This window comes from Pogona vitticeps, chromosome 6 (genome assembly GCF_051106095.1).
Source record: "Pogona vitticeps strain Pit_001003342236 chromosome 6, PviZW2.1, whole genome shotgun sequence".
Classification (NCBI taxonomy): Eukaryota; Metazoa; Chordata; class Lepidosauria; order Squamata; family Agamidae; genus Pogona; species Pogona vitticeps.
The window spans coordinates 82,724,422-82,747,537 of record NC_135788.1 but is presented as its reverse complement, the minus strand read 5'-3'; the positions used below and the strand labels follow the sequence as shown (position 1 = coordinate 82,747,537).

The 23,116-nt window shown below is 41.6% G+C and overlaps 1 protein-coding gene across 2 annotated transcripts in view; it reads right to left on the bottom strand.

The window, feature by feature from the left end:
• SMYD1 (SET and MYND domain containing 1) overlaps positions 1 to 23,116 on the bottom strand; it is a 41,606-nt gene that overhangs the window by 8,984 nt on the left and 9,506 nt on the right. The window contains exons 2-6 of one of the 2 annotated variants that reach the window (XM_020807225.3): positions 17,117 to 17,293; positions 11,293 to 11,506; positions 9,316 to 9,446; positions 8,257 to 8,295; positions 1,695 to 1,887 (exon numbers count right to left, since the gene is read on the bottom strand). In XM_020807225.3, coding sequence (XP_020662884.1) covers positions 1,695 to 1,887; positions 8,257 to 8,295; positions 9,316 to 9,446; positions 11,293 to 11,506; positions 17,117 to 17,293 — 754 coding nt within the window. The remainder of the gene's footprint in view (positions 1 to 1,694; positions 1,888 to 8,256; positions 8,296 to 9,315; positions 9,447 to 11,292; positions 11,507 to 17,116; positions 17,294 to 23,116) is intronic. The other variant, XM_020807226.3, reaches the window with a different exon arrangement.

The window sequence follows — 23,116 nt, the reverse complement described above, 5'->3', positions numbered from 1 at the left end:
CTTCGCCCTTATCAGTCTCCATCAAAAGGTCATCTTGCAGGGCGACCAATGCTTTCAGCAGCCAGGCCAGGCGAGGATCTAGTGCAGTGGTTCTTAACCTTTGTTACTCGGATGTTTTTGAACTGCAACTCCCAAAAACCCCAGCCAGCACAGTTGGTGGTGAAGGCTTCTGGGAGTTGCAGTCCAAAACTCCTGAGTAACCCAAGGTTAAGAACCAGTGATCTAGTGCAGAGATGATGGCCCTACAATGGTCAAGCACCTTGTCAACCTCAGCTCACATCACAGGCTGAAATTGTATAAAGTTCTTTGGGCAAGTGGACATTTTGACTTGATCTACTGATAAAGAGGAGGAATCTAGGACCTGGCAGTTGGTCTCCACTTCGTTTTTAAAGAAGGCCACAAATTGGTCTCAGGAGATACTACTGGGAGGCCCATGCCTGTAACCAGCCCTGGATAAATCACACACAATACGGAAAAAGTTTGGCTTGGTGGTTAGGAGCTTTGCTTATCCAGGAAGCAAAGTAAGATTATCTTGTGGCCTTCACTTTTGCTAGGTAGATATTAAGTGCGATTCTTGTGGCTTTTAAATTAGCTTCTGTCGGGTCCCGTCTCCAAATGCTCTCTAGCCTCCTCCTATTCTGCTTCATCACACATGGCTGCTAGTTAGATCAAGCAGCAGGATGTGTTTGGCAAAGGAGGGGGTGTTTAGGTGTGATCATGTCAACTGCCCTGGCGGCAGCGGCCTACCATCCATCCACCAGAGCTTTGACAGGAATGCCAACTAGTTCAGCCGATAATGCCTGCATTGCATCTTGGAAACCAAACAGATCCAATAGCCTGCAGGGATGAACCATCTTAATGGGTCCCTGCTCCCCACGGGGGGGGGGGGGGGAAGTGCCTCAGAAAGGTTGCATTTTATCAGGTGGTGGCCCATGTCAAATTGGTCACTTTCTCCTTGTCCAGATCTGGCATTTAACAACATCAAGGATAGAGTGGACAGCTGGCTGAGCTAGTTACCTCAGTTCTGACCATTGGCGACAGAGCTAGAACAAGGGAGAACCTTCAAACATCTGACCCTTGTTATTTTAGATTTAACTGCTACTGTGTCAATGCCATACCTTCCTCTGCCCATCACAGTTTGTATGTTATTCATATCTCTTTCACTGGGTGACAGGACTTCAACCTGCAATTTCTAGAATAGGTATAACGTGCAAAGTAGTAATAGGAGAAAATAACAATATGGCATAAATAAAACTGTACAAGAATTAAATGGCCAATATACTTAAAAGCAATCAGCTTCAAAGATCTAAAATATAACTGTAATGAATGGCATTTATACAATAAAAACAATTTTGTGTAGTTAAAATTGGGCAGTATTAATTGTGGTAAATCAATAATGGTTATTAAATATAATTTAAAGCCCTCCTTCCTCCTGTTGTGGAATAGCCACAACAGAGAGATAAAATGATACATTTAGACTAGGATGTCAATGGATTAATTTACAATATTAATTCATTAGTAAGGATGGTTAAAACATTCATTAGTAATAGGCTAGTATAGCAGATCTTAAACACTCACCTTATCTTAATCCGTCATTATAATCTATTTAAGGTGCTTTCGTCAGCCTTATTAACAAAATGTGCATCACTGAGGTTTCTAACCAGAAATGTTAACCCTTCATGTTAAAAGCATACCTTTCCTTCTCCATCTTTCACAGCCAACATCAGGTCGTCTTTGATTCCTTTCTGGCAGTGCTCACAGGTGCAGTCAAAATAATACTGCTTTTTCAACTGCTGCCTCCTCTCTTCACTGACGTTGAGGAAGTCAACATAAGAAACCGTCAGCTCATCCCCAACAGAGATCTTTCCCAGTGCTCGCAGCTCTATCCTGGTTGTGAATAAATGAACAGACATCATGAGATAAACAACATTAAACAGTGTTATGGGATTTCCCTGTCAAAGTGATCAGGAATGCACCTCCTATAGAAACTGCTGCCAAGGCTTAAAGGGTTCAAGCATTTTGTGCTCCCTGTACAAAATCAAAATTGCACATGAAGGGAATCAAATTCCACAAGAAGAAAATTTGTATTTGACAAAAGCTGCACACAAATGTATGCAAAATCAAATACAATTCTGTTGTGTTGTTAATTTTCCATGATCGGGTGTCTGTGCCTTTCTGTACTCTGCATTTTTCCCTGCTTCTGTTAATCATAGGTAGAATATGGAAAGGTTACTGTCCCTGCTGGCTGGGTTTTCTGGGAATTGAAATCCCAAACATCTGGAAGGCAAAAGAGTCCACACTGTGGATTCAGAAAAAAAAATAACATATGAGACGGACAGCCCAGAAACCACACCTGTCCATCACAATGGAACACTGATTTAGTAGCCAATGGTTGTGAAGGAGGGCGGAACCAAGGAATACAAGAAGAGAATGGAGGACAGTTATAATCAGTTAGAGTTTCGGTTAGCCAGGAGTTAGGGGTTTCAGTTAGTGATGATATGGAACAGTTAGTTAGGAATTAGGGAAAGAGTTAGGTAGTTGGAAGAATTGTTTTGGAAAGAAACCCTTAGAAAGAAACGTATAAGAGAACTGAATGCAATGAAAACTATAAGGAATAAATAAATTGTTTTAAAGTGATTGAAACTAAATACAAAGTAACCAGCATATTTCCAAGTTAAATGAAGTTTAGGTAAAGGTAAAGGTAAAGGTTCCCCTTGACATTTAGTCAGTCGTGTCTGACTCTAGGGGGCGGTGCTCATTCCCGTTTCCAAGCCGTAGAACCAGCGTTTGTCCGAAGACAGTTTCTGTTGTCATGTGGCCAGTGCGGCTATACATGGAATGCTGTTTACCTTCCCACCGAGGTGGTACCTATTTATCTACTCGCATTTGCATGCTAGGTTGGCGAGGAGCTGAGACAAAGCGACGGGAGCTCACTCCGTCGGGTGGATTCGATCTTACAACTGCTGGTCTTCTGACCCTGCAGCACACAAAGGCTTCTGCGGTTTAGCCCACAGTGCCACCACGTCCCTGGTGGTGAAATGAAGTTTAATGAATACCAAATACAATCTATGATTTCCTTAAGTCTTAAATATGTTAATCTGTTAATAAACAACGTTATCTTTGACACGACTGATTCTGTGGTCCTAATTGGTAATTGAGGAAGGATTTCCTCTGGTGGCAGCGGAAATGGAGACAAGAGAAAATGTCATGCACGAAGGCAAATCTGTTTGTTAGAGAGAACATACAGAGGAGCTGGGGGTGTGTGACAACATCCATCTGCTCACATATTAAAATCCAATAAAAATTGGACACATTTCAATATATTCAATACAGCTTTGAAGACCCTTAGTTTCAATTATGCCACTTTCCCCATTAAGGGGTGTTTTGCACCATCAGGATAGTTTTCCCTCACCGGTACCAGCGACATGCAAAGACCTGACCAATTCACTGGGAAATCATTTGGATGGTGAGAGGATTCCTTGCAAATATAGCAAACAAGGAAACAACACCACTGAAAGGACTTCAAAAAAATTTGTAAAGAATATTTGCAAAACTATTTTCACAGCTGCACCCCTGTGCAGAATTTGGAAGAGTGTTTCCCCCCCACACACACACTGCAGCTCTCAAAATGCCCCTGCCGGTCTTGCTTGCTAGCTTCAGGGTCTAGCTGTGGGGATTATCTTAAGGAAGGCCTTCACTTCAAAGTTTACCACTACATCACTGCTGAATAAGCAAATGAGTAAAGTCTCTTTTTCCCATAACCTGTCTCTTTCCAAAGGTAAGGAATGGGGATGTAAATCTTTGCTTGTCACACCCTCACAGATCAGACGGAAAAAGTTCAAAAGCTTTCTTTGAATCTGCAAAATTTTATGCATTTCCCAAATTTGGGGATTTTAGGGGAAAAGCTCAGAATTATTTTTCTGCAAAACCCCCCACTTTATTTTGCATAAGAAACATGGTATTCTGTGCACTGAGCCTTATACCCTGTTTCCCCGAAAATACGACCTAACCTGAAAATAAGCCCTATTATGATTTTTCAGGATGGTCGTAAGATAAGCTCTACCCCCAAAATAAGCCCTAATTAAGTGAAATCCTGATCTCCACCATTGTGCAGCAACCAGAAGATGACATGACTGTATTTGAATAAATGTGGATGGTTGTACATGAAAAAAATAAAACATCCCCTGAAAATAGGCCCTAATACTTTTTTTGGAGCAAAAATTAATATAAGACACTGTCTTATTTTTGGGAAAACACGTATTATATACAAAATAGAAGATTTATTTTGCCATTTGTTTGTTTGTTTATGGCTATTGCATAAACAAACGAACAAAAAGGAGTAAAAAAATCATGCCAGATACACATTTTTGAAATATGGTATCCAAGATAAAAATGTCCAGGTATTTGTTACATCCTTAACAGAATAAAAGGTTAGTCTTGTTTGTTAGGGGGAAGCAGGGAGGGCTGATGAGAGTGGGCAGATCTGAGAAGCCCAGATGCCTTCTGAAACTGATTTAGATTCAGCTGGTTCTAAGTCCTTCATTTCAACAATTCCCACCCTTCTGGAACATCATCTCTGCTTTCTGAATACTTGCCCCAATTCCTAGGCTTCAACACTTCACTATAGGTGCTTGATTCTGCTGATCATACAAACTGCCTCTCAGATAACTTCATAAGAAATGAACATACACCCATTGCAAGATATTATTTTATTTATTTTAAATATGTGATCCTTTTAACCTTCAATGGTATTGATGCTCTTACACATTAAAAATGCAAAAAGAAAAACAAATGATAATGACTTGAATTTTTTAAAACAGAAACTTAATTCTTAGTTTATTTTAGGAAGAACACACACACCAGAATTTTAAAATGGAAATTTAAGTCTTAGTTTATTTTATAAAGAAGCACACACCATGCAAGTTAGAGCAGATCAGTTTTGATCAAGTCATTGCTCTTCCATCATTTCATCTTTAAAAACAAAATATACACACACACTTGTATACTGCCCCATTTGTGTATTATATGTGTATATATTTTATAAAGAAGCACACGTGCACGCATACACACAGAAAGAGAGAGAGAGAGAGAATATATGAAGGAAAAACAGAAGAAAATGCTTGCTTTGAACATGAAACTTCCGAAGCTACAATGTTTGCCTTTATAACTACTGTGACGATAATGTTTGTGATCTTGTACAAGGACCAAACTGCATAAAACACAGTAGATCTTTGAATAATTCAGTCTTCCTAAAAAAAGCAGTGGCATTGAGAAGGAAAAGGTAAATTTCAATATAGTAGTTTTGGAAGAGGTAGCCATGTTAGTCTGTGCAAGCATATCAGGGAAAAACATGTGGCACCTTAAAGGCTAACTGTTTTAATGTGCGCTTTCTTGGATATGTCCACTTCATCAGATGTATGGAAACAGAATGAAAAGTTGAATGAAATAACAGTTTTATACTAAATATTGATTGGCTCTTAGATGTATGTTATGTTTACATGCAGTGATTTATGGCTTCTGTTGTTTTAGTTCTCTCCTGTAAAAATTCCTCAGTAGACAGAAACCAGACACCAGACCTGGGCAGAGATGAGAAGAGAGAGAGAGGAGAGGGGAGGAATGTTGCCTGGTGGATGTTGAAGATTGGAGATTCACTTTAAACCTTAGAAAGAGAAACGCTGAAAAAGAGAAACTTAAGAAAAAGAGAATATTACATAGAAAGGTGAAAGAAGACGGCAATACTTCTGATGTTACACCTACTGCCACTGTTATTTTCTTCACAGCTACCAAGCCCATCTCTGATCACAAGGCTCTAAGGTAAAACTGTCAATTCACACACATAATTCCTCTGCCATCTTTTTTCACCTTTATATTTAATATTCCCCCCCTCCTCCTCTCTCTCTCCTCATCTCTGGCCAGGCCTGGTATCTGGTTTCTGTCTTCTGAGGAATTTTTACAGCAGAGCACTAAAACAACGTAAGCCATAAATCACTGCATGTAAATATAACATACATATAAGAGCCAATCAATATTTAGTATGAAACTGATATTTCATTCAACTTTTCATTCTGTTTCCATATGACTGACAAAGTGGACATGTCCACAAAAGTTCACATTAAAATATAATAGCTAGCCTCTAACGTGCCACATGTTTTTGTCTTGTTTTGTTTCTTTGGATTTTGCCTGATATTCATTATAGTAGTAGGTGTTGAGGAATGTACCTCTTTCCCCTCATTCAAACCTATCTGAACTTACTACCCAATGGCACCCATTGTATCCACCTTCTTCCCAATTTGTACCTGTTGTATAGGTACAAATTGGGAAGATGATGGATGGGAGATGGACCTTCTTCTGAATTTGTACCCCCTGGGGTGCGAGTGTGATGTCATCTATGCTAAACAGTAGATGGAAAGGAGTGCATCTTCTTTTCTCTGCCATCCAAATTCATATCCTTCCCCCTGCACACAACTGATGATTTGATACTTAGAAAAGAAATGGTAGATACTTCATGTTTCTACTCCAATGTGACGTGTAGTTTGCCCCAAGAGACCCAACCATGAGCCAGGAAGTCTCTGCTTCAAATTTCACATTTGCCATAAATTTATTTGCTAGATTTTTTAAGTGTCTCAGCCTCCTTCTGACATATAAGGATAATGATAGCAATATTAATACTGACAATAACGATAACGCTAATCTTTTGTAAGGATTACTGAGACAGTTTATGGTGATGTGCTTTAAACAGTCTAAATATTTGCTGTTGCTATTATTATAATGGCTAATTATATTAGGGCCAAGGCCAACATAAATCTCAACGAGAGCAGACTCAGTGGGGCTTGTTGGTCAGAAGTGACATGCAGTTTCACTGATTTCAACAGAGCTGCTCTAGCTGAGATTCATGTCAGGTTTAGCCCTTCATCTCCAGGATTTCCACAATGAAAGCCAACAGTGTGATGAAGAATAATAAGATGAGTGTGTAGTGGATACAAATATAGCAAAAAACAAAACAGAAGTGCTGTTGCAATCTGGAAGTACACGTTGCCATCAGGCCTGTTGGCTTGTCTGCAGAGTCAAATGCAGGGGAAACCAGTTCTGTGGTTTATTGCCTAATATGGATCGGATAGCGTCTTTGACCGATCATCCACCCAATATCCTAGATGCAGCATGCACCTTTGACTGCTGACACATTCAAGTAAGCTGTGCTTACACAATATATGTTTGTTTGTTTGTTTACTTTTAGTGGGTAGAGTCAATTCACAGCTTAAAGAGGTATGTTTGTTGATTGCACTGCAAAGGCAGGAGGACATCAGATTTAGTAATCTAGCGACAGGGGGCCCACCCCTGTTGAATGCACCCTGAATTTTTAGCACACAAAACTAAATACCAGGAGAATACAGAAACGACACATTTTGGAACATATTAAATGTGAGCATAAAAGGAACACATCAAGTCTCATCCTTTTCCATGGAAGAGTTAATCATAAACTTAAATCTCTCCCAGTGAAATAAGTTGATTTTAACACGTTGCATTATTAATTTATAAAATTCCATAGCACTTAAGAGTTGTAGAAAAGGTCTTAACTTTGGCTGGATTGCACCCATGGAGTCTACAGCCATCCATCAAGAAGAATGATCTTCATGTGCTAGCACTTAATCAAAACAGGTGCCAGCATTGGGGTCCAGAACTAGCCCCAAATAATCATATAAACAACACCTTTAAATTATATAATCTTGACCAATTCTGTTAGAGGATTGGGGTTGTTATTTTAGTTTTTCACAAACATGTTTGTCATTTGAATATATTTTAATCAATGCAGCCAAAATCAGAGGGAACCGTCTATCAGGCAAATACTTATCTGTTAATTGTATAAAAGATTTGTGGGATGTACTTGACTTGCATTACCATAATTATAGACTCTCATGCTGTCATTGCTAGTGAAAAAAACAAGATAAGGTGGAGCAACAGGCATTAAGACATGTAGGCAGGTTTGTCAGAGAAGGAGGGGAGTGACTGTCATCATTCATATTATCATTTTTAAAAGTTGGGGGGGGCTACACACACTACAAAATGCAAGAATTATAAAATAAGGGATTGAGTTTAGTGGGAGTTTGCATAGAGATGGTAAAAACTGTGGAACAATGCACTAGCAGGGATCTCTGAAGCTTGGTTATTGTTTCCTGTGGGGTTTTGGTGTCAATGCAAAATGAGATGGGGTAGAGTTTGAAACAGGATGGGGGAATTATGCTTTCAAGACCAACCCACCTCATCTGGGTGTGGAACAATGATCTTACAGCCTCATGACTGAAAGAAAAAAACAGACATCTGCAGTTTGAGAGAGATACAAACACTTCTTTTTTAAAAAAACAAAAAACAAGGAAATAGAATCCATACACATCAAACAAGGGTGGGGTAGGTGCAACTCTCCTTTCAGAATTCCTTACCGTCGTCTCCTCCAGTTAGGGCTAACAGCATTAGGAGGGCTGCACTTTGCCCAGCCCTCAGTTTAATATAGCGAACACCCACAGACAGCTTGAAGGCAGCATGCACAGACCAAAAGGCAACAGTGAAGAATGAAACCCAGATTGCAAGTTGGAATCCCAAGTATCTCTGATGTGAGTGGAGATTGTGCAAGGCTGCAGGTGAACAGCAAGAGTGCCTTTTTCTTGAGGCCTAAGGACTGTTGTCCTGATTTTATTGCTGACCCTTTGCATTGTATAGAACTTGGAAACCTGAATTTTGGAACTGCAACTACCAGAATCGCCAGCCAGCACGGCCACTGGTTGTGTTATGCTGGGAGTGGTAGTATACAAAACCTATTCTTCCAAGCTTTGCATTTTATCTGGTGCTGCTATGATTATGATCATTATTATTAGTTTTATTTTAATAGTTTTATTGCAAGCTGCCTTATGAAGGCTTTCCCTAAAACATTGAGTAGAAATAAAATAATACTAGTATTGATAAGTAATACTACAGTTCAAGAACACCTGGGTTACCTAAGGTTGAGAACCGCTGTCCTAGCAGAAGTTTCTTGTATTTTTTGTTGTTATATTTGAACGCATTTTCTTCTGGAAACAATCAGAGAACAATCTTCTCTGAAACATCATAACCAAAAGAAATTCTCACATTCATGGCAATGGACTTCACATCAAGTATTCTCATGGCAGGTATTGGCATGCAGCTTCTGAACATTCATCATTATAGGCAGGCAGGGTTTTTTTCTGCTCATCATGAATTAGTTTTCTGTGAAAAGCTTGACTCCCGTTTTCAAGATGACAAAATTATTTGGTTGCATTGATAAAGTAGAGGAGGAAATGGACTTACTTGCCATTGTTGAAGATGACAGTACAGTTGGGCCAACAGTCATGATTCACCAAACAAAGGTTGGGGAAGATGCCAACACCAACAGCTTGCAGCCCCCTTTGGTCACTCAGAGTGAAACCGTTGCAGTTGATCTGCTCCCACAGAAACAGAAGAGTAAGACAGCGTAGGGTAACATGGTTTTGTATCCCTTATAACTCAACATCTCTCTCAGAACTTGGAAAAGTTACTTTTTTTGGAACACATCTCCCAGAATCTCCAAGCCAACATGGCCAGAGTTCTGTTTATGGAGTGCCCCAAGCATTGCTCTAACACGGTGTGATGATTTGTGTTTTTATGTGTATTAGAATGGGATATGTAGTCCTAAGATTGTCCCAATAGCATCCATCTTGATTTAAAGTCTGCTCTGTAGTAGGAAAGTTTTTCATGCTGTTTCAGAGAAGCTTCGCTCTCTGATTATCTCGTTGCTAAGATGAGTAGAGAGCAGAGACTTTCGTAGTCAAAATAATTCTGCCACAAAACTTGATAACAACTCTCAAGCTCTCATGAGAAAGTTAGGCGGGACAACCAGACCCAGGAGGGGGTGTTCCTTATGAAGAATTCTGGGAAGAAGAAGGTTGTTGGTGAGGAGTTGAAAAAAGATGGAGTTGGACTGAGAAAGGCCAGACATGTGCTTTTTCCCATAATGGATTATAACTTTGCTATGGACTATTTTTCCTACCATGGACTGATGGAAGTCAACTGGATTTCATCTAGCGTCAGCCTATGAAGACACAAGACACGTGAGATGGACTGTGTTATGCTTTTTATTAGTTAGCATAATTCTATTTCTTTATTTTTATAGCTGGAGTGGGGGAGGGGAGTGTTCCGTTTGTCTTGATATGAAAATGTACCTACTGAACTATTTTACCATCAACTGAAACCTTTTCTAAAGCAATTCTTTTCAATAAAGCAGTGATGATTTGATCTGCATGCATTGGTTCTTGTACAGACTAGCTGAATGTCTAATTGGCCATGTGTGTTTGCTACCAAAGATTTAGAGCCAGATTATTCTGAGTATAACTCATGGATTTGTCTGTGTGTGTTGCTTTCTTACTAAAGGAGATTGGCTTTTGAGGAAGAAGTTTAGACAGGACCTTGCTGAGACCTAAGGGCTCTGCTCAGCAGTCAGAGGTTTGTCTGGATTTCAGATTCATCCCAGTCTCCGGCACCCCCGTAAATCTCTTTGGAGATAAGGGGCTGCTTACACACGGTATCCCTATTCAGACATTACTTCTCATGTTCAGGCACTACTTATCACTAGGGGAAAGATTTCTATGACATTTCACATTTTCTCTGCAAACTACCTTTGAGCCCATAAGCAAGTTCAAACATGTATATGAGTAATCTGTCCTTTCTCACCAGATTACTCATAAACATATTCAAACCCACCCATAAGCTCAAATATAGGTTGCAGAATAAAAATGACATGTCACAGAAATCCTCTCCCTTACTCATCCCTATTCAGGCATTACTCATCACTCACCAAAACGAGAGGAGAGGAATATACTAGGCTCAGCCTCTCTGTCATTTCTTTCCTCACATGGAAAGCAGCAAGTCTGAAGAGGACAATCTCCTGTGTGGATGAATTTTCTATCATGTTCTTATATGCCAGTGTTTCATGGTTCTTGCTTGTATGAAAATCCACTATGGTTGTAGGTAGGACTAAGGGTGTGTGGCTAGTGTGCTCCCTTCTTGTATGTTAGCAAAACAGGGTGAGTGATTCCTGAAGAGGGATTGTCTGTCTGCATGGGTATAAGTGCATGGAATTCCCCTTGCACTCTACCCAGTTATCTGGGCTTATTTGAAACTGGGAAGGAGTTTCCAATTCTTCAGCCAACGAGGTATGTACCCTCTCCCCCCCATCTTTCTTTGCACAGCCAACCATCATAATTAGCTTTTCCTTCAATCTCCCAGGCCTAGATCACTAATCTGACATACCACACCAAGGATGTGAGAGATAAACTGCATGCCAAACTGCTTGCTCCCTGTTGGCCAGAACTCCAGGAAACTTTCCACGTCAATCCTCATCTCCTTCTTCTCTTCCTCTCCAAAATGTTCCACGTGGTTCTGCAGGCTGTCAATTGAGACCAAGCATCCCTCTGTCAGGCCTCCTCCTTCTCTCTCTATTCTCCACATGATTCGAGCAGCCAACCTAGAAAGCCAAAAAATGCATGTTTTACCACTGGGTCTTAAGCAGTATCAGTCATGCCACCTGGTTGCATCTCTGTGGATGTGATCAGGTGGCTGCAAAGGCATGTGCCTGATTGCATCAGAAAGCGTCCCTTGAACAGGATTGCTCTCCCTTGAAATGACCCTTCCCTGCTGGGAAATCACTCAAGCCAACCCTTAACAGCAGAAGCCCTCCTGCTGGATGAAACAGATTCAACCTGGACAGAAACCAAAACTGATCTGTTTCCCCATGGGATCACTCTCTCAAATCTGAAGAGTGGAATATTAATGGTCTTAATAGAGCTTTATTAGTTGGGAGGGTCAGTGTTAAATTTTAATGAGAAATTGACAGGTATAAGTTTTATATTAATGCTGCTACATTTCTTTTTTGGGGAATTTCTCTAGGTGCCAAAAATTCAGGCCTGTCCTTGGTAACCAAGCCAACAATTATAGCTTCAAGCCATTTGTTTCCCAACCCACACCGTACTCGTGGCTGGTCAGTTGGAGGCAAACAGCTTTGCCCATGAGCAGAGACATTCCACCAACTTCTTCCTCATGGAAGGAAGGAGGACACTTAAGCTGCTACTTCAAGTGGTGGCTGAATGAGCCTCCCCATCCCTGCCCCTCTCTCTGGTGGGACAAAAAAAAATAGGGGCTTGTGGGACACTCCAGTAGTAGAAGCAACTCATTCGAATCCCTGTACAACCCAAGAGGAGAGGTACACTCTCAAAATTTCTTGCAACATTGCAGCACACACCGGTGCGGCATCTTTCTTTTCTGCATGGACAGATGAGAGTCACCTTTGGGGCTGTAGAGTGCTGAGGATGACCAGTGGTGTTGTGGTAAATTTGGAATTACAAGGCCTCATCATGAGAGCCCCTAGAGTCATCCCCCATAAGACAAGTCAAAAACATGCAAACAGCTCAGTCAGTCCTTATCAACAGATGAGGAGTGGGTCTTTTGTAAAGCTAATGTCTCTTCATTACTAATTTTAATTACCAGAACACTCAAATACTTTGCACTATAATAGGCATAATTTGCAACAATGTACTGTTCCTGGGAAAATCCATTTCTGTCCTGGTTACCGCATTGATTGCAGCTAAATACAAGGGAAACAGTGGAGCCTGTTGGCTGGTGTGTATATGACATGGTGATGTTTTAGTCCCTGCTACCTGGAAGATCCTGAGGCATTGATGCTATGACTCCTGGATCCATTACTCACTGGAGGTGGCAGGACCTCACAGGCTTCTACTAACAAAGTCATTTCTTTTATATAAATATATTTAAAAGTGGAAACTTCAGGGCTTGTTTTTTCTACAAGTACACACAGCTGGCTACCTTCCAGAAGCACAAATTCTCTAGCTAGAAGCATACTTTCCATTGCAGCTCACAATACCTTCCTATCTCATGTATCACAATGAGGTATTTTTGCCCAGTTCCTATAAATAGAACACTCGACAAGTGAAGGGACTCCACAGTGGCTAAACCTGACAAAGAGCAAATGGCAATTCCAGACTGTACCTCCAGCTAGCCTTCTCTAATTTCTTACTGTAAGACGATATGAACTTGCTTAAGTAGTTTTTGTGCAGAGCAGTTCCCTAATATATTACTTTTTGCACATAATTTCCCCTGATGTGTTCACTTTCTGTACATTTCTTTTGTTGGCAAACTATGTCTTAAAATTCCAAGGAGGTAAAAAAAAGAAAAAGAAAGAAAAATCAGATATATGCTAGTGAAGTTGCTGGGAATGCCAATGAGATCAGTGATAAAACTGAACACAAATTAATTTCTCTTCAACTTTACAACCTCCTACAACCCACTTCTCCCTCAAAGGCAAGGAGGAAGAGGCTTCTAAACAGCAAAGAGTCTTCTAAGGTAAAACAGTTCTCAAGGAAGTTAGAATCTTACTGTTAACTGCTTCAATCTATTTACAGAATCTGTGTGGATAACATAGTCCTTGAAAGTTACTGTGCCAAAATGTGTTGATGAGATGCAAAATATTGTCATTGTTCATACTTCTGTAAACCATTTATCTCTTAACATTCATTCTAAAATTTGTTTCTTCTTGTTGTGTTTAGTTTTTTCTTTGACTTGAAAGAGGGGTACAAGTTTTTTGTGGTCCTCCAGATGTCCTTGGACTGCACCTACCATAATCCTTCACCATTTGATATACTGTCTATGGCTGATGGGAATCGCAGGCCAACACCAATGGGAGGGCCAGTGTTCTGCACACCTGCTCTAAAGCTTATCTTGATGTTTAGGCACAAACATGCACGAGCAGGTGTAGGAAACTGGGCCCCAAGCCATTTAGGCCTTTAAGGATCAAGAGCAGCTTCTCGAATTATGCATAGAAATGAATGAGAAGCCGGTGTAATTCCTTCAAGACTTATAAAAATGTGTTCCATTTGCTCCATCCATTTTTAACCAACTCAAGTTTCCAAAGGGGCAGCACTATATATAACTTGCTATAGTAGTTCAATCAAGATGTTATCAGACCATAGGTAGCAATAGTAAAGATTTCCATCAAGGAAAAGGTATTGTTGGCATTCTGGTGTAAACTTGTGAAAGGTGCTCTGCATCTTGGATGCTATATGAGTCCAAAGACAGATCTAAAAGCAGTCTTATGGTGTGAACCTGGTCATTTATGGAGGTCAGAACATCAGAGACCTTTGGGTAGCATGGGCAGCATATAAGTTAAATAAATAAATAACACTGAAAACTAACATCCAAGTTGGGTGGGCCCCTAACATTTCTTCTTCTTTGCCTGGTCTAAATTTCCTCTTGGTGACTTTTGTCCAGTTCTTTGTTGATTTCAATCACTAGTCTAGCTGAGTCTGATGAAAAGGAGAGGCAGAGTTTAGTACCATCTACATACTGATGACTCCCTCACTCTAAATTTCCTGTCAACCTCACTGAGTAGTTTCATGCAGACATTAAATAGCTTGGGGACAGAAACCATAGCATGGGCACTGTAAGAACCATATAGCAGGAACATCATACGTCAGAGCAGGAGTCATTCAGCAAAAGATTCTAAAATAGCTATCCAGGCTAGAGCAGAACCACATGTCACAATGCCTCCAGTCCCTATTCCTGACAGCTGGCTCAGAAGGTTACCACGGCTGATGGCATCAAGAGCTTCTGAGGTCCAAGGGAATTAGCAGGATCATACTCCCTTTGCCCTTTTCCCAACATAGGTCATCCAGCAGTGTTAAGTATCTAAAAGACAAATATCTCCCACATGTATCTGTCTGAATACTAAGATCATCTTCAGAGGTCCTTCTCCAGATCTTACCACATTATCAAGATGGGAATATGATAATCAGCAAATTGTATTATGAGGAATGCTTTCAACAGGAAAATTCATCAAGTGTTGGAATCTTGCTGCCAGGTGAAGACTGTTTGATTTACCCAGGTTTACGGTGTGTCAAATTCCATGATGTAGCAATAGCAAATCTTTAAGCACTACTCTTCCTTGTTCTGTATACATGTTCCTGCTTGCTGCTCTTTTAATCTAATTTATCTGACATAGGGTGTTTGGGCTTTTGGCTGCTTTCACTTTTCTAATGAAGCTAGAAAACTAGAAAGTAGCTTATAATTGTCCTGAACTTTGAATTTTTAAATGTTTTGAATAAATGAATACCCTTGGTGAGCAATGATATTGGGGCTTGGGGGTAGAAAGGACATGGGAAGAAGTGTAGGGTGCTTAGAAGTAGCACACAACAGCACCCTGTATGTCCCTGCCCAGCCTCTATAAAAAGCCATTGTATCACATGGAATTAATAGTTGCCATCAGCTCCCTCTCCCACATTCATCTAAGATGAAGCAAAGCCCTGCTTTCCCAAAAGATAGGAGGCATCCTGCAGGAAGTGCAATAAAGCAAAGAAAAACAAACAAACACCTCTAAGCCTAAGGCCTTCCTTTTCCCTTTCTTAACTGGGCAGCTCTTTGGTACATGAACCAAGCAGATAAGACAATGAACATAGTGGATTATATTCTAAGAAGAAACTACCAGTGCAGGATTCTTATTTCCATTGGAGAGAAATAAGAAATAGACCCAGCTCAAGAACCCCAAAAAACTAAGGCAGTCAGAGGCAGGTCTTTCAGGACCCTGGACAGAGCACAGTAAACTTGCAGCAACTGTTTGGCTTCAAGGATCCCTTAGAGCACTGGTTCTTAACCTTGGGTTACTCAGGAGTTTTGGACTGCAACTCCCAGAAGCCTTCACCACCAACTGTGCTGGCTGGGGTTTCTGGGAGTTGCAGTTCAAAAACATCCGAGTAACAAAGGTTAAGAATCACTGCCTTAGAGATATGCTGGCCAGACTATTCCTTGAAGATTTTACCTCCTTACTGAGAAGGAGAAGACCCTAATAGGGATGTTCTGAAGACCGCCATTCTTCTGTTTCTCTCCCGTTGCTAACCTGGGTACAGTTCCTATGTTAGTGAATGGATTCCGTGAAATAAGAAGTCGTTACATATGAAAATACTGCCCTTCTGAAGACTCAAGGTCAAGAGTTGTGATTGCTCAAGTTCTTGGGATATGGTAAGTTTATCCTACTTCTTCAGCTGAGGCTCAGTGTGTCAAGGTATTTGTGATTTCCTGTCTTGCTTTATCTTCCCCCTTGAATTCTGCACCCACCTCCAGGTCACTGCTTTTAATTAATCTTACAACAGAAATATGCCTGTCTCTTTTAACTCAGATATAGGAAACAGCTGCCTTTGGTTGAAAAGCTCAGATTAAACCCTCTGTCCATCTTTTTTGGTATCCCTGACAGATATTTAGTTTAGAGACAGAAAGGAACTAGAAGCATTCAAAGGGAATGTTTGTTCCAAAGTGAAATCTAGTGGGTTGGTCTAAGGACATCTCTTCAGCTCACTTTTCTTCAGCTAAGTTTTCACTGGAATATTATTGTCACTGCTACTAATATAACTTTTACTAATAGTATTTACATTTCTATACAACCTTTTCACTGTAAGGTAATACTGAAGGTGGCTTAAAATTACCTCAAAACAATAAGAATAAATTTTAAGATTCAGTCACAGAACCATTGAAATCAGATGCATAAAAAACACTGAAGCTAATTAACTTTATGGAGAGCTAAAATTGTAAGAATAATTTAATATTTATATAAATATATATATTAGGTAGTGCTGGAGGGTGGTGGTTCAAGCTGTGCTGCTTTTTAGGAGGTCCATAGGCAATCTTAAAACAGGCAAGACAAATGCATCTCCGAACTGGGAGCTAAGCTGCTCCACTGCTTGGTACATAATCCACCTTGATTTTGCATAGCTTTTCCCTTTGAGGCATCAACATGGACATTCACTGTCTTTATTCCTAAAAAGATATCTGTTAGAAGCAAGAGACTCAGGAAATGGGAGACTGTTGAGTATATAATGTCACCTTCCAGGAAACAGTAAGTCATCCATGGTACATGTAAAGTGCAGGTGCTAAAAAAAAGAGCTAAACCCAAGTTAAAGAATGCTTTGCTTCAATAAGAGGAGCTAAGGTAGCTGCCTTGTAACCTTTGGTCAATTTTTAAATGAAGAAATCACTGCTAACCATCTTCCACATCTTGCTGAGCTATTCCACTCACCGGATGTTTTCATTGGGTGCCTTCCCGTGCTTCTTGATGGCAGCACACTCGTTTTTGTGGTTGACCCAGGCATCCTTCTGGCAGGTCCTATCACAGTAGTGGGCAAATTTGCACTGGCCACAGCGATGGAGTTTCTCGTGCCGTTTGAAGCATGTGTGGCAGACAAGGTGGGTGAGGCTGAAAAGAAGGAAACAGAATCATGAGTAGCCAGTAGTGAAGGGCACCTGAGTGCTCCCTTGAGAAGATACCACAGCAGATTCTCACAATGTACCAGGGGAAATCAGGAAAAGAAATGCTCTTCCTTTTCCCTTCCGAGGCTTGTCGAAGGCTGGAGGAAGAGGCGGAAACTTTAAAAATGGTTTCGGACAAACCTCTGCAAACGCCGATTGCTGCGCAGAGAGACCCGCATGAGTCCTCCCATGGTACAAGGTAAGCCCCAGGGGAACCCCAAAGCCGGGGCACATGGTTTCAGGGCACCCCCACCGGGGTTCTGATGGCTTCCCCTGCACCATCAGAGCCCTGGCAGATGACAGAGTTGCGGTATTACCAGGATGCACCAGGTGGTGCTAACCAAAAGAACTTCCCTGAGAGATGAAGACGCCAAGCAATAGAGAAGTGTTGATAGCAGAATAGTTGTATTATTTACAGGATATATACATACATGTACAGCTTAGTCCTTGTTTCCGGTCCCGAAGTCATACACAGCAGTTTCCACAGAGTTCAAGGCATAAATCAGAGTCAAAGTCCTTGTAAATTAGTTCAGCAGTCAAATACCATATGTTCAGTCCAGTAGCCAGAGTTCTTCTTCCAATACACAGCACAAAGACACGGCTTCTTCCAGGATACTCCAGCACAGCACCACGATGACAGCAATTTCAAGACCACACCAACCAACAACACACCACACCAGAGTGTGTGTGTTAGGTCTGCTAGCTTTATCCCAGGGTTAGCTAATCCTGGGATTGCTCTCTCAGCTGCTACAATTAACTCAGCTGGATAAATTTTAGCCTTACTTCTTTCTACAGCAGTGATTCTGACAAATACTTATTGCTATGTACAAAACTGTATTTAACAATTACACCAGGTTTAACTCAAACCTGTCACCGGGGGTGCCTCAAAACCACCCGCGCCCACTTTAGAGCACTTCAGAGGCTTTTCCTGATGGTGCAGGAAAAGCCTCCAAAGTGCTCTAAAGCGGGCGCGGGTGGTCGTACAATGAAAAAGCCCCATTGGAACCATCGTTTTGCAATCACTATAGCCATCGTAAAGCAATTTCATCATCAAGTGGGGTAACCGTCTAGTGAGGCACCACTGTAATCCGTTCCAGCAAAATCGCTGTAGAATGAAATTGTCATCAAGCAAAAGTAAAAAGCCCATTGAAATGCACTGAAAACCGTTCAATGCGTTCCAATGGGCGAAATACCTCAGTGTCCAGCGAAGATCCTCCATAGGGTGGCCGTTTTCGGGTGCCTATAAAGCGAAAAATCCACCCTAAACACAGTGGGGAGCCATTTTGAACAGCGGGCGGCCATTTTGAAAACCCGACGATCAGCTGTTTTGATTGACGTAAAGCAAAAAATCAGTTCCCGGAGCAGGGAACTGATTATTGTCAAGCGGATTTTCCCTATTTAAACATTGTTTTGCGATCACTGTTGCAGTTGTAAAAACCTCATTGTTAAGTGATTTTGTCATGGAGTGGGGTAATCGTTAAGCGGGGCACCACTGTACCTCTGCTGCCCAGTAGCTGCCACTCTCATCACTATTGTAACTAACTACTCTCTTCTACCAATGCAGCTGCTACCCTTGAAGAGGGTGGATGCATCTTTGTCTGGTGTCTCAGTTGTTACCATTCCACCTTGTGTGACCCTGCTAGGAGTCCAGGCTCATAATGGAGTTTAGCCTCCCAATGACGTTGCTCTTAGTTTTTCTGACATACGCAAACCCCTTTAACACATTAAGGTATGCATCCAAGGAGGCAAGTTTGCAAATTAGCTTGCTTTGTTTTGTGATTGGTCATTGTGAGGTAAACACAGAATTCATTCACATACAGTATTGAATTGCTCTATCCCAAGACCCTGCCAGAATCTCACCCCTGAAACACTCATGTGATTTCAGCTTCTACTAATCCACTATCAGGGGACGTGGTGGTGCTGTGGGTTAAACCGCAGAAGCCTCCGTGCTGCAAGGTCAGAAGACCAGCAGTCATAAGATTGAATCCACAGGACGGAGTGAGCTCCCGTCGCTTGTCCCAGCTCCTGCCAATCCAGCAGTTCAAAAGCATGTAAATGCGAGTAGATTAATAGGTACCACCATGGTGGGAAGGTAACGGCGTTCCATGTCTAGTCGCGCTGGCCACGTAACCATGGAAGATTGTCTTCGGACAAACGCTGGCTCTATGTCTTGGAGATGGGGATGAGCACCGCACCCTAGAGTCGGACACGATTGGACTAAATGTCAAGGGGAACCTTTACCTTTACCTAATCCACTACCAGTAATGTATAATTTGACCCTGAGTCTAACAATAAACCTTAGAGTCTTAGGTTTTCCCCTTATCCATCCAGCCTGATGATGATACAGCATTTCAGTAGTTTGTACACTTTTGTGGACTTACAGCTAGTTCTAATAAAGGCCTGTAGATCTTCATTTTGTTTCATAAGTACATGAACAAACCAAATATTTGGGTTTTTTAAAAAAATTTTAATCTTTAAGCCACCTCTTATATCAGATAATAATGGGATATATATTCAGAGGTTTCACTGTCCTTCCTGTAAACTTGGAGCTTTTTCTATGCTATTTAAAGTGCCTTTCTCCTCTCTCGGGCAATGAGGTTACTCTTTGTACAAGAACCAGCTGTCTCCATATATTTCATTTTAATGTAGGAGACTTTCAATCAATGGTGACACAATGGCTACAGCAGCCCAACCTTCCTCCTCCTTTCTGTGCCTCTTGTAGTTCATGATTTACACTTGAAATTATGGTGTTTGAGTTCTCAAGTGATAACTAGTAAACACTTTTTAAGAGAGTTCTTAGCATGTGAGAAGCTGGCAACATGCCAGGCAATGTAAAATTGAGACTGTGACAGAAACTCCACGGACGTGGCCAGTCTCAATAAATATTAGTGGTATGTGCATGCCAAACAGCCTCCACAGGTCCGGCGCTGGGCATTATTTGCGCCTCTGACAGAAGAGCATTTAGGGCTTAGAACTTTGTGCTCTAATATTATACAATAGAACTTGAAAGCAGAAAAGAACAAAGCTTCTGAGGTCTGCAAATAATGGCCACAGAAGTACCAAACAGAGCAGGACAGCTCAGAAGAGGGATGGTAACAAGGAGCACAACTTAGGAACCAGACTGGTGTAGCAGTAAGAAGGGGGTTTCCAGAGGTCAAGGGGCCACATCGCCAGCCCTCACGCCACCTACACACCACACTACCAAGAGTAAGACTCAATTTGAAAACAAGAGGCACCCCTTGTTTTAAAATGGAAGCTCTCATGTTTTCTACTATGCTGCCACACCTGGCCTTTCCTTGTGGTGAGGGGGCTGGCACACTACTATCATTGGCTTGTTTTATGGTGAGGGTCACACTCCATCTCCCATTCTGAGAGTCAGTGGCAGCATGGCCAACTCTGTGCTCACATGACTGCTTAACATTAAGCTAAAGGCAGACTAGGCGTTATCTGTGCTTCACCACACAAATGCAGTGCAGCAGGCAGAGTTGCCTTCACCATCTGCCTTTGGTGCCGAATCTGTTTAGAATTCCTCTCCCTCCATCCCTTGGGAGTTTCAACAATTGTCTGAAATCTGGTTCTAAGCATGTTTCAGGAATTGGGGAAGAAGGTATGTAGGAGAAAGCAAGGGGATGAAAAGTCCTTAGGAAAAGGGATACAAATTAACTTGTCTATCTGCTTTTTGCATAAAGATAGTCCCCTGGAATTCTAGGATCTATAGTCTTGTGGGGAGGGGGGGAGTCTTTTTCAAGGTCTACATGCATATGCCACTCCTTAACATTGTTCAATTTTAGATGATTAGCACAGTTTGCAAATGGGATCATAAGACAGAGCTCTGAAATATTAGTGTTTGGACTACAAAACCCAGAAGGCTCACTACAAAACACAAAATTCAGTCCCGGTGTGGCTCAGGTATTTGGGAGGTATAATCTAAATAGTAATAATCATGACATTTCCAAGCTGGGAGGTAAACCATTCCATGAACATCTTCCATATTATGGAAACCCTGACAGGGTTAGAAGCAACTTGACAACATACATGTAACAATAACGAACTTTCACATAGAATTGTAGCTTTAAAACGGAAGAGATCGCTTTGCTCTAGAGAAGCATTTCAAGCAGGTCAACAGCCGCTGCCACGACAACATCCCTGCCGCATAAGCCAGGCAAAAAGCAAAGTGAGGCATCATCAGAAGGACCTGACTGGTTTCTATCAGCTGTCAAGCTTGTGGGGTGAAAAGGTGATGTGGAGTTTGTTCACCTTATAAGGGAAGGAGGAGACAAGAAGCCTTATTTAAAACAACTACTGTACAGTTTAAACCTTCTCTGCTGCAGACGTGGCCAGAAGTGGGAGTGGGGTGAATGTTCTTCCAAGAGGCCATGAATTGCAATGGTAGTTGTTAAGAGCACATGGCTGGAAGTAAATTCCAGTCTTTGGGGACTTACTTTTGAGTAAACCTGCACAGGAACGGGCTGCGAGGTTGTAATTCAATTTTCATGTCCCTGTGAATAGCAACCACGCAGTTGTTATAGGGATCACTCAGTGGATGGATGGATGGATGGATGGATGGATGGATGGATGGATGGATGGATGGATGGATGGATGGATGGATGGATGGATGGATGGATGGATGGATGGATGGATGGATGGATGGATGGATGGATGGATGGATACTATGTGCCTGCTTTCTCCCATGACTTGGACCCCAGACAGTTTACAATGTAATTGAAAAAACAGTATTATTAAAACACAGAAAATTACATAGTAAAACCCATTCTGGTATTAAAACACAGCCAGACTGAAAACACTATAAAACTGCCTATTAAAACATTAACCATATTTATTTTAAAAATAAAAAGCAAGCACAGAACTGCTGGATAATCCAGTAGTTTAGCTATCTGGTTGTGGAGCAAGAGATTGGGAGTTCGATTCCCCCACTGTGCCTCCTTGACAGGGGCTGGGCTTGATGATCCATAGGGTCCCTTCCAGGTCTGCAGTTCTCAGATTGTTATTATCCACTGAAAGTCCTTTCTATAGCAGGCTGTCAGTTGCTGAAGGCTTGCCGGAATCAAAAGAGTCTTTAGTGGAAGAGTAACTGGCAAGCCATCGTAGTCTCCCTCAGCAGAGAATTCCACAGGCTGAGAACGGGCTATCCCTGTGGGATAGAGGGAAGCTCTTTTCCTGCTCACACAATACTAGAACCAGGGGACATCCACTCAAATTGAGTGTTGAGATAGAACAGATAAAAGTAAATATTTCTTTACTCAGTGTGTTGTTAGACTATGGAACTCCTTGCCACAGGGTGTGGTGATGGCATCTGGCCTCGATGCCTTTAAAAGCTATGATGGGGGATGTATAATCTTCAGGCTTCAAAGGAAGGTACCTCAAAATGCCAGTTGCAGGGGAGGGGTATCAGGAGACAGGTATCTAGTTGTCTTGTGTGCTCCCAGAGGCATCTGGTGGGGCCACTATGAGATACAGGAAGCTGGCCCAGAGGGGCCCTTGGCCTGATCCAGCAGGGCTCTTCTTACGTTGTCATGTTCTTTCTCACATCCTTACCAAACCTTGGTCCAGGAGAAGAGCTTCTCCCACACACCTCAAAGCCCAGTCAGTCTTGTGTGGGAAAATATGGTGATTCACATGGCTTGTACCCTAGCTGTATAGAACTTTACAGATCATAACCATCATGTTGAAACAGAGGGGTAGCCATTGAAATGATGGCTGGAGCAGAATTATATGTTTCTTATAACTGGCTCCAGGCATTAGTCTAGAT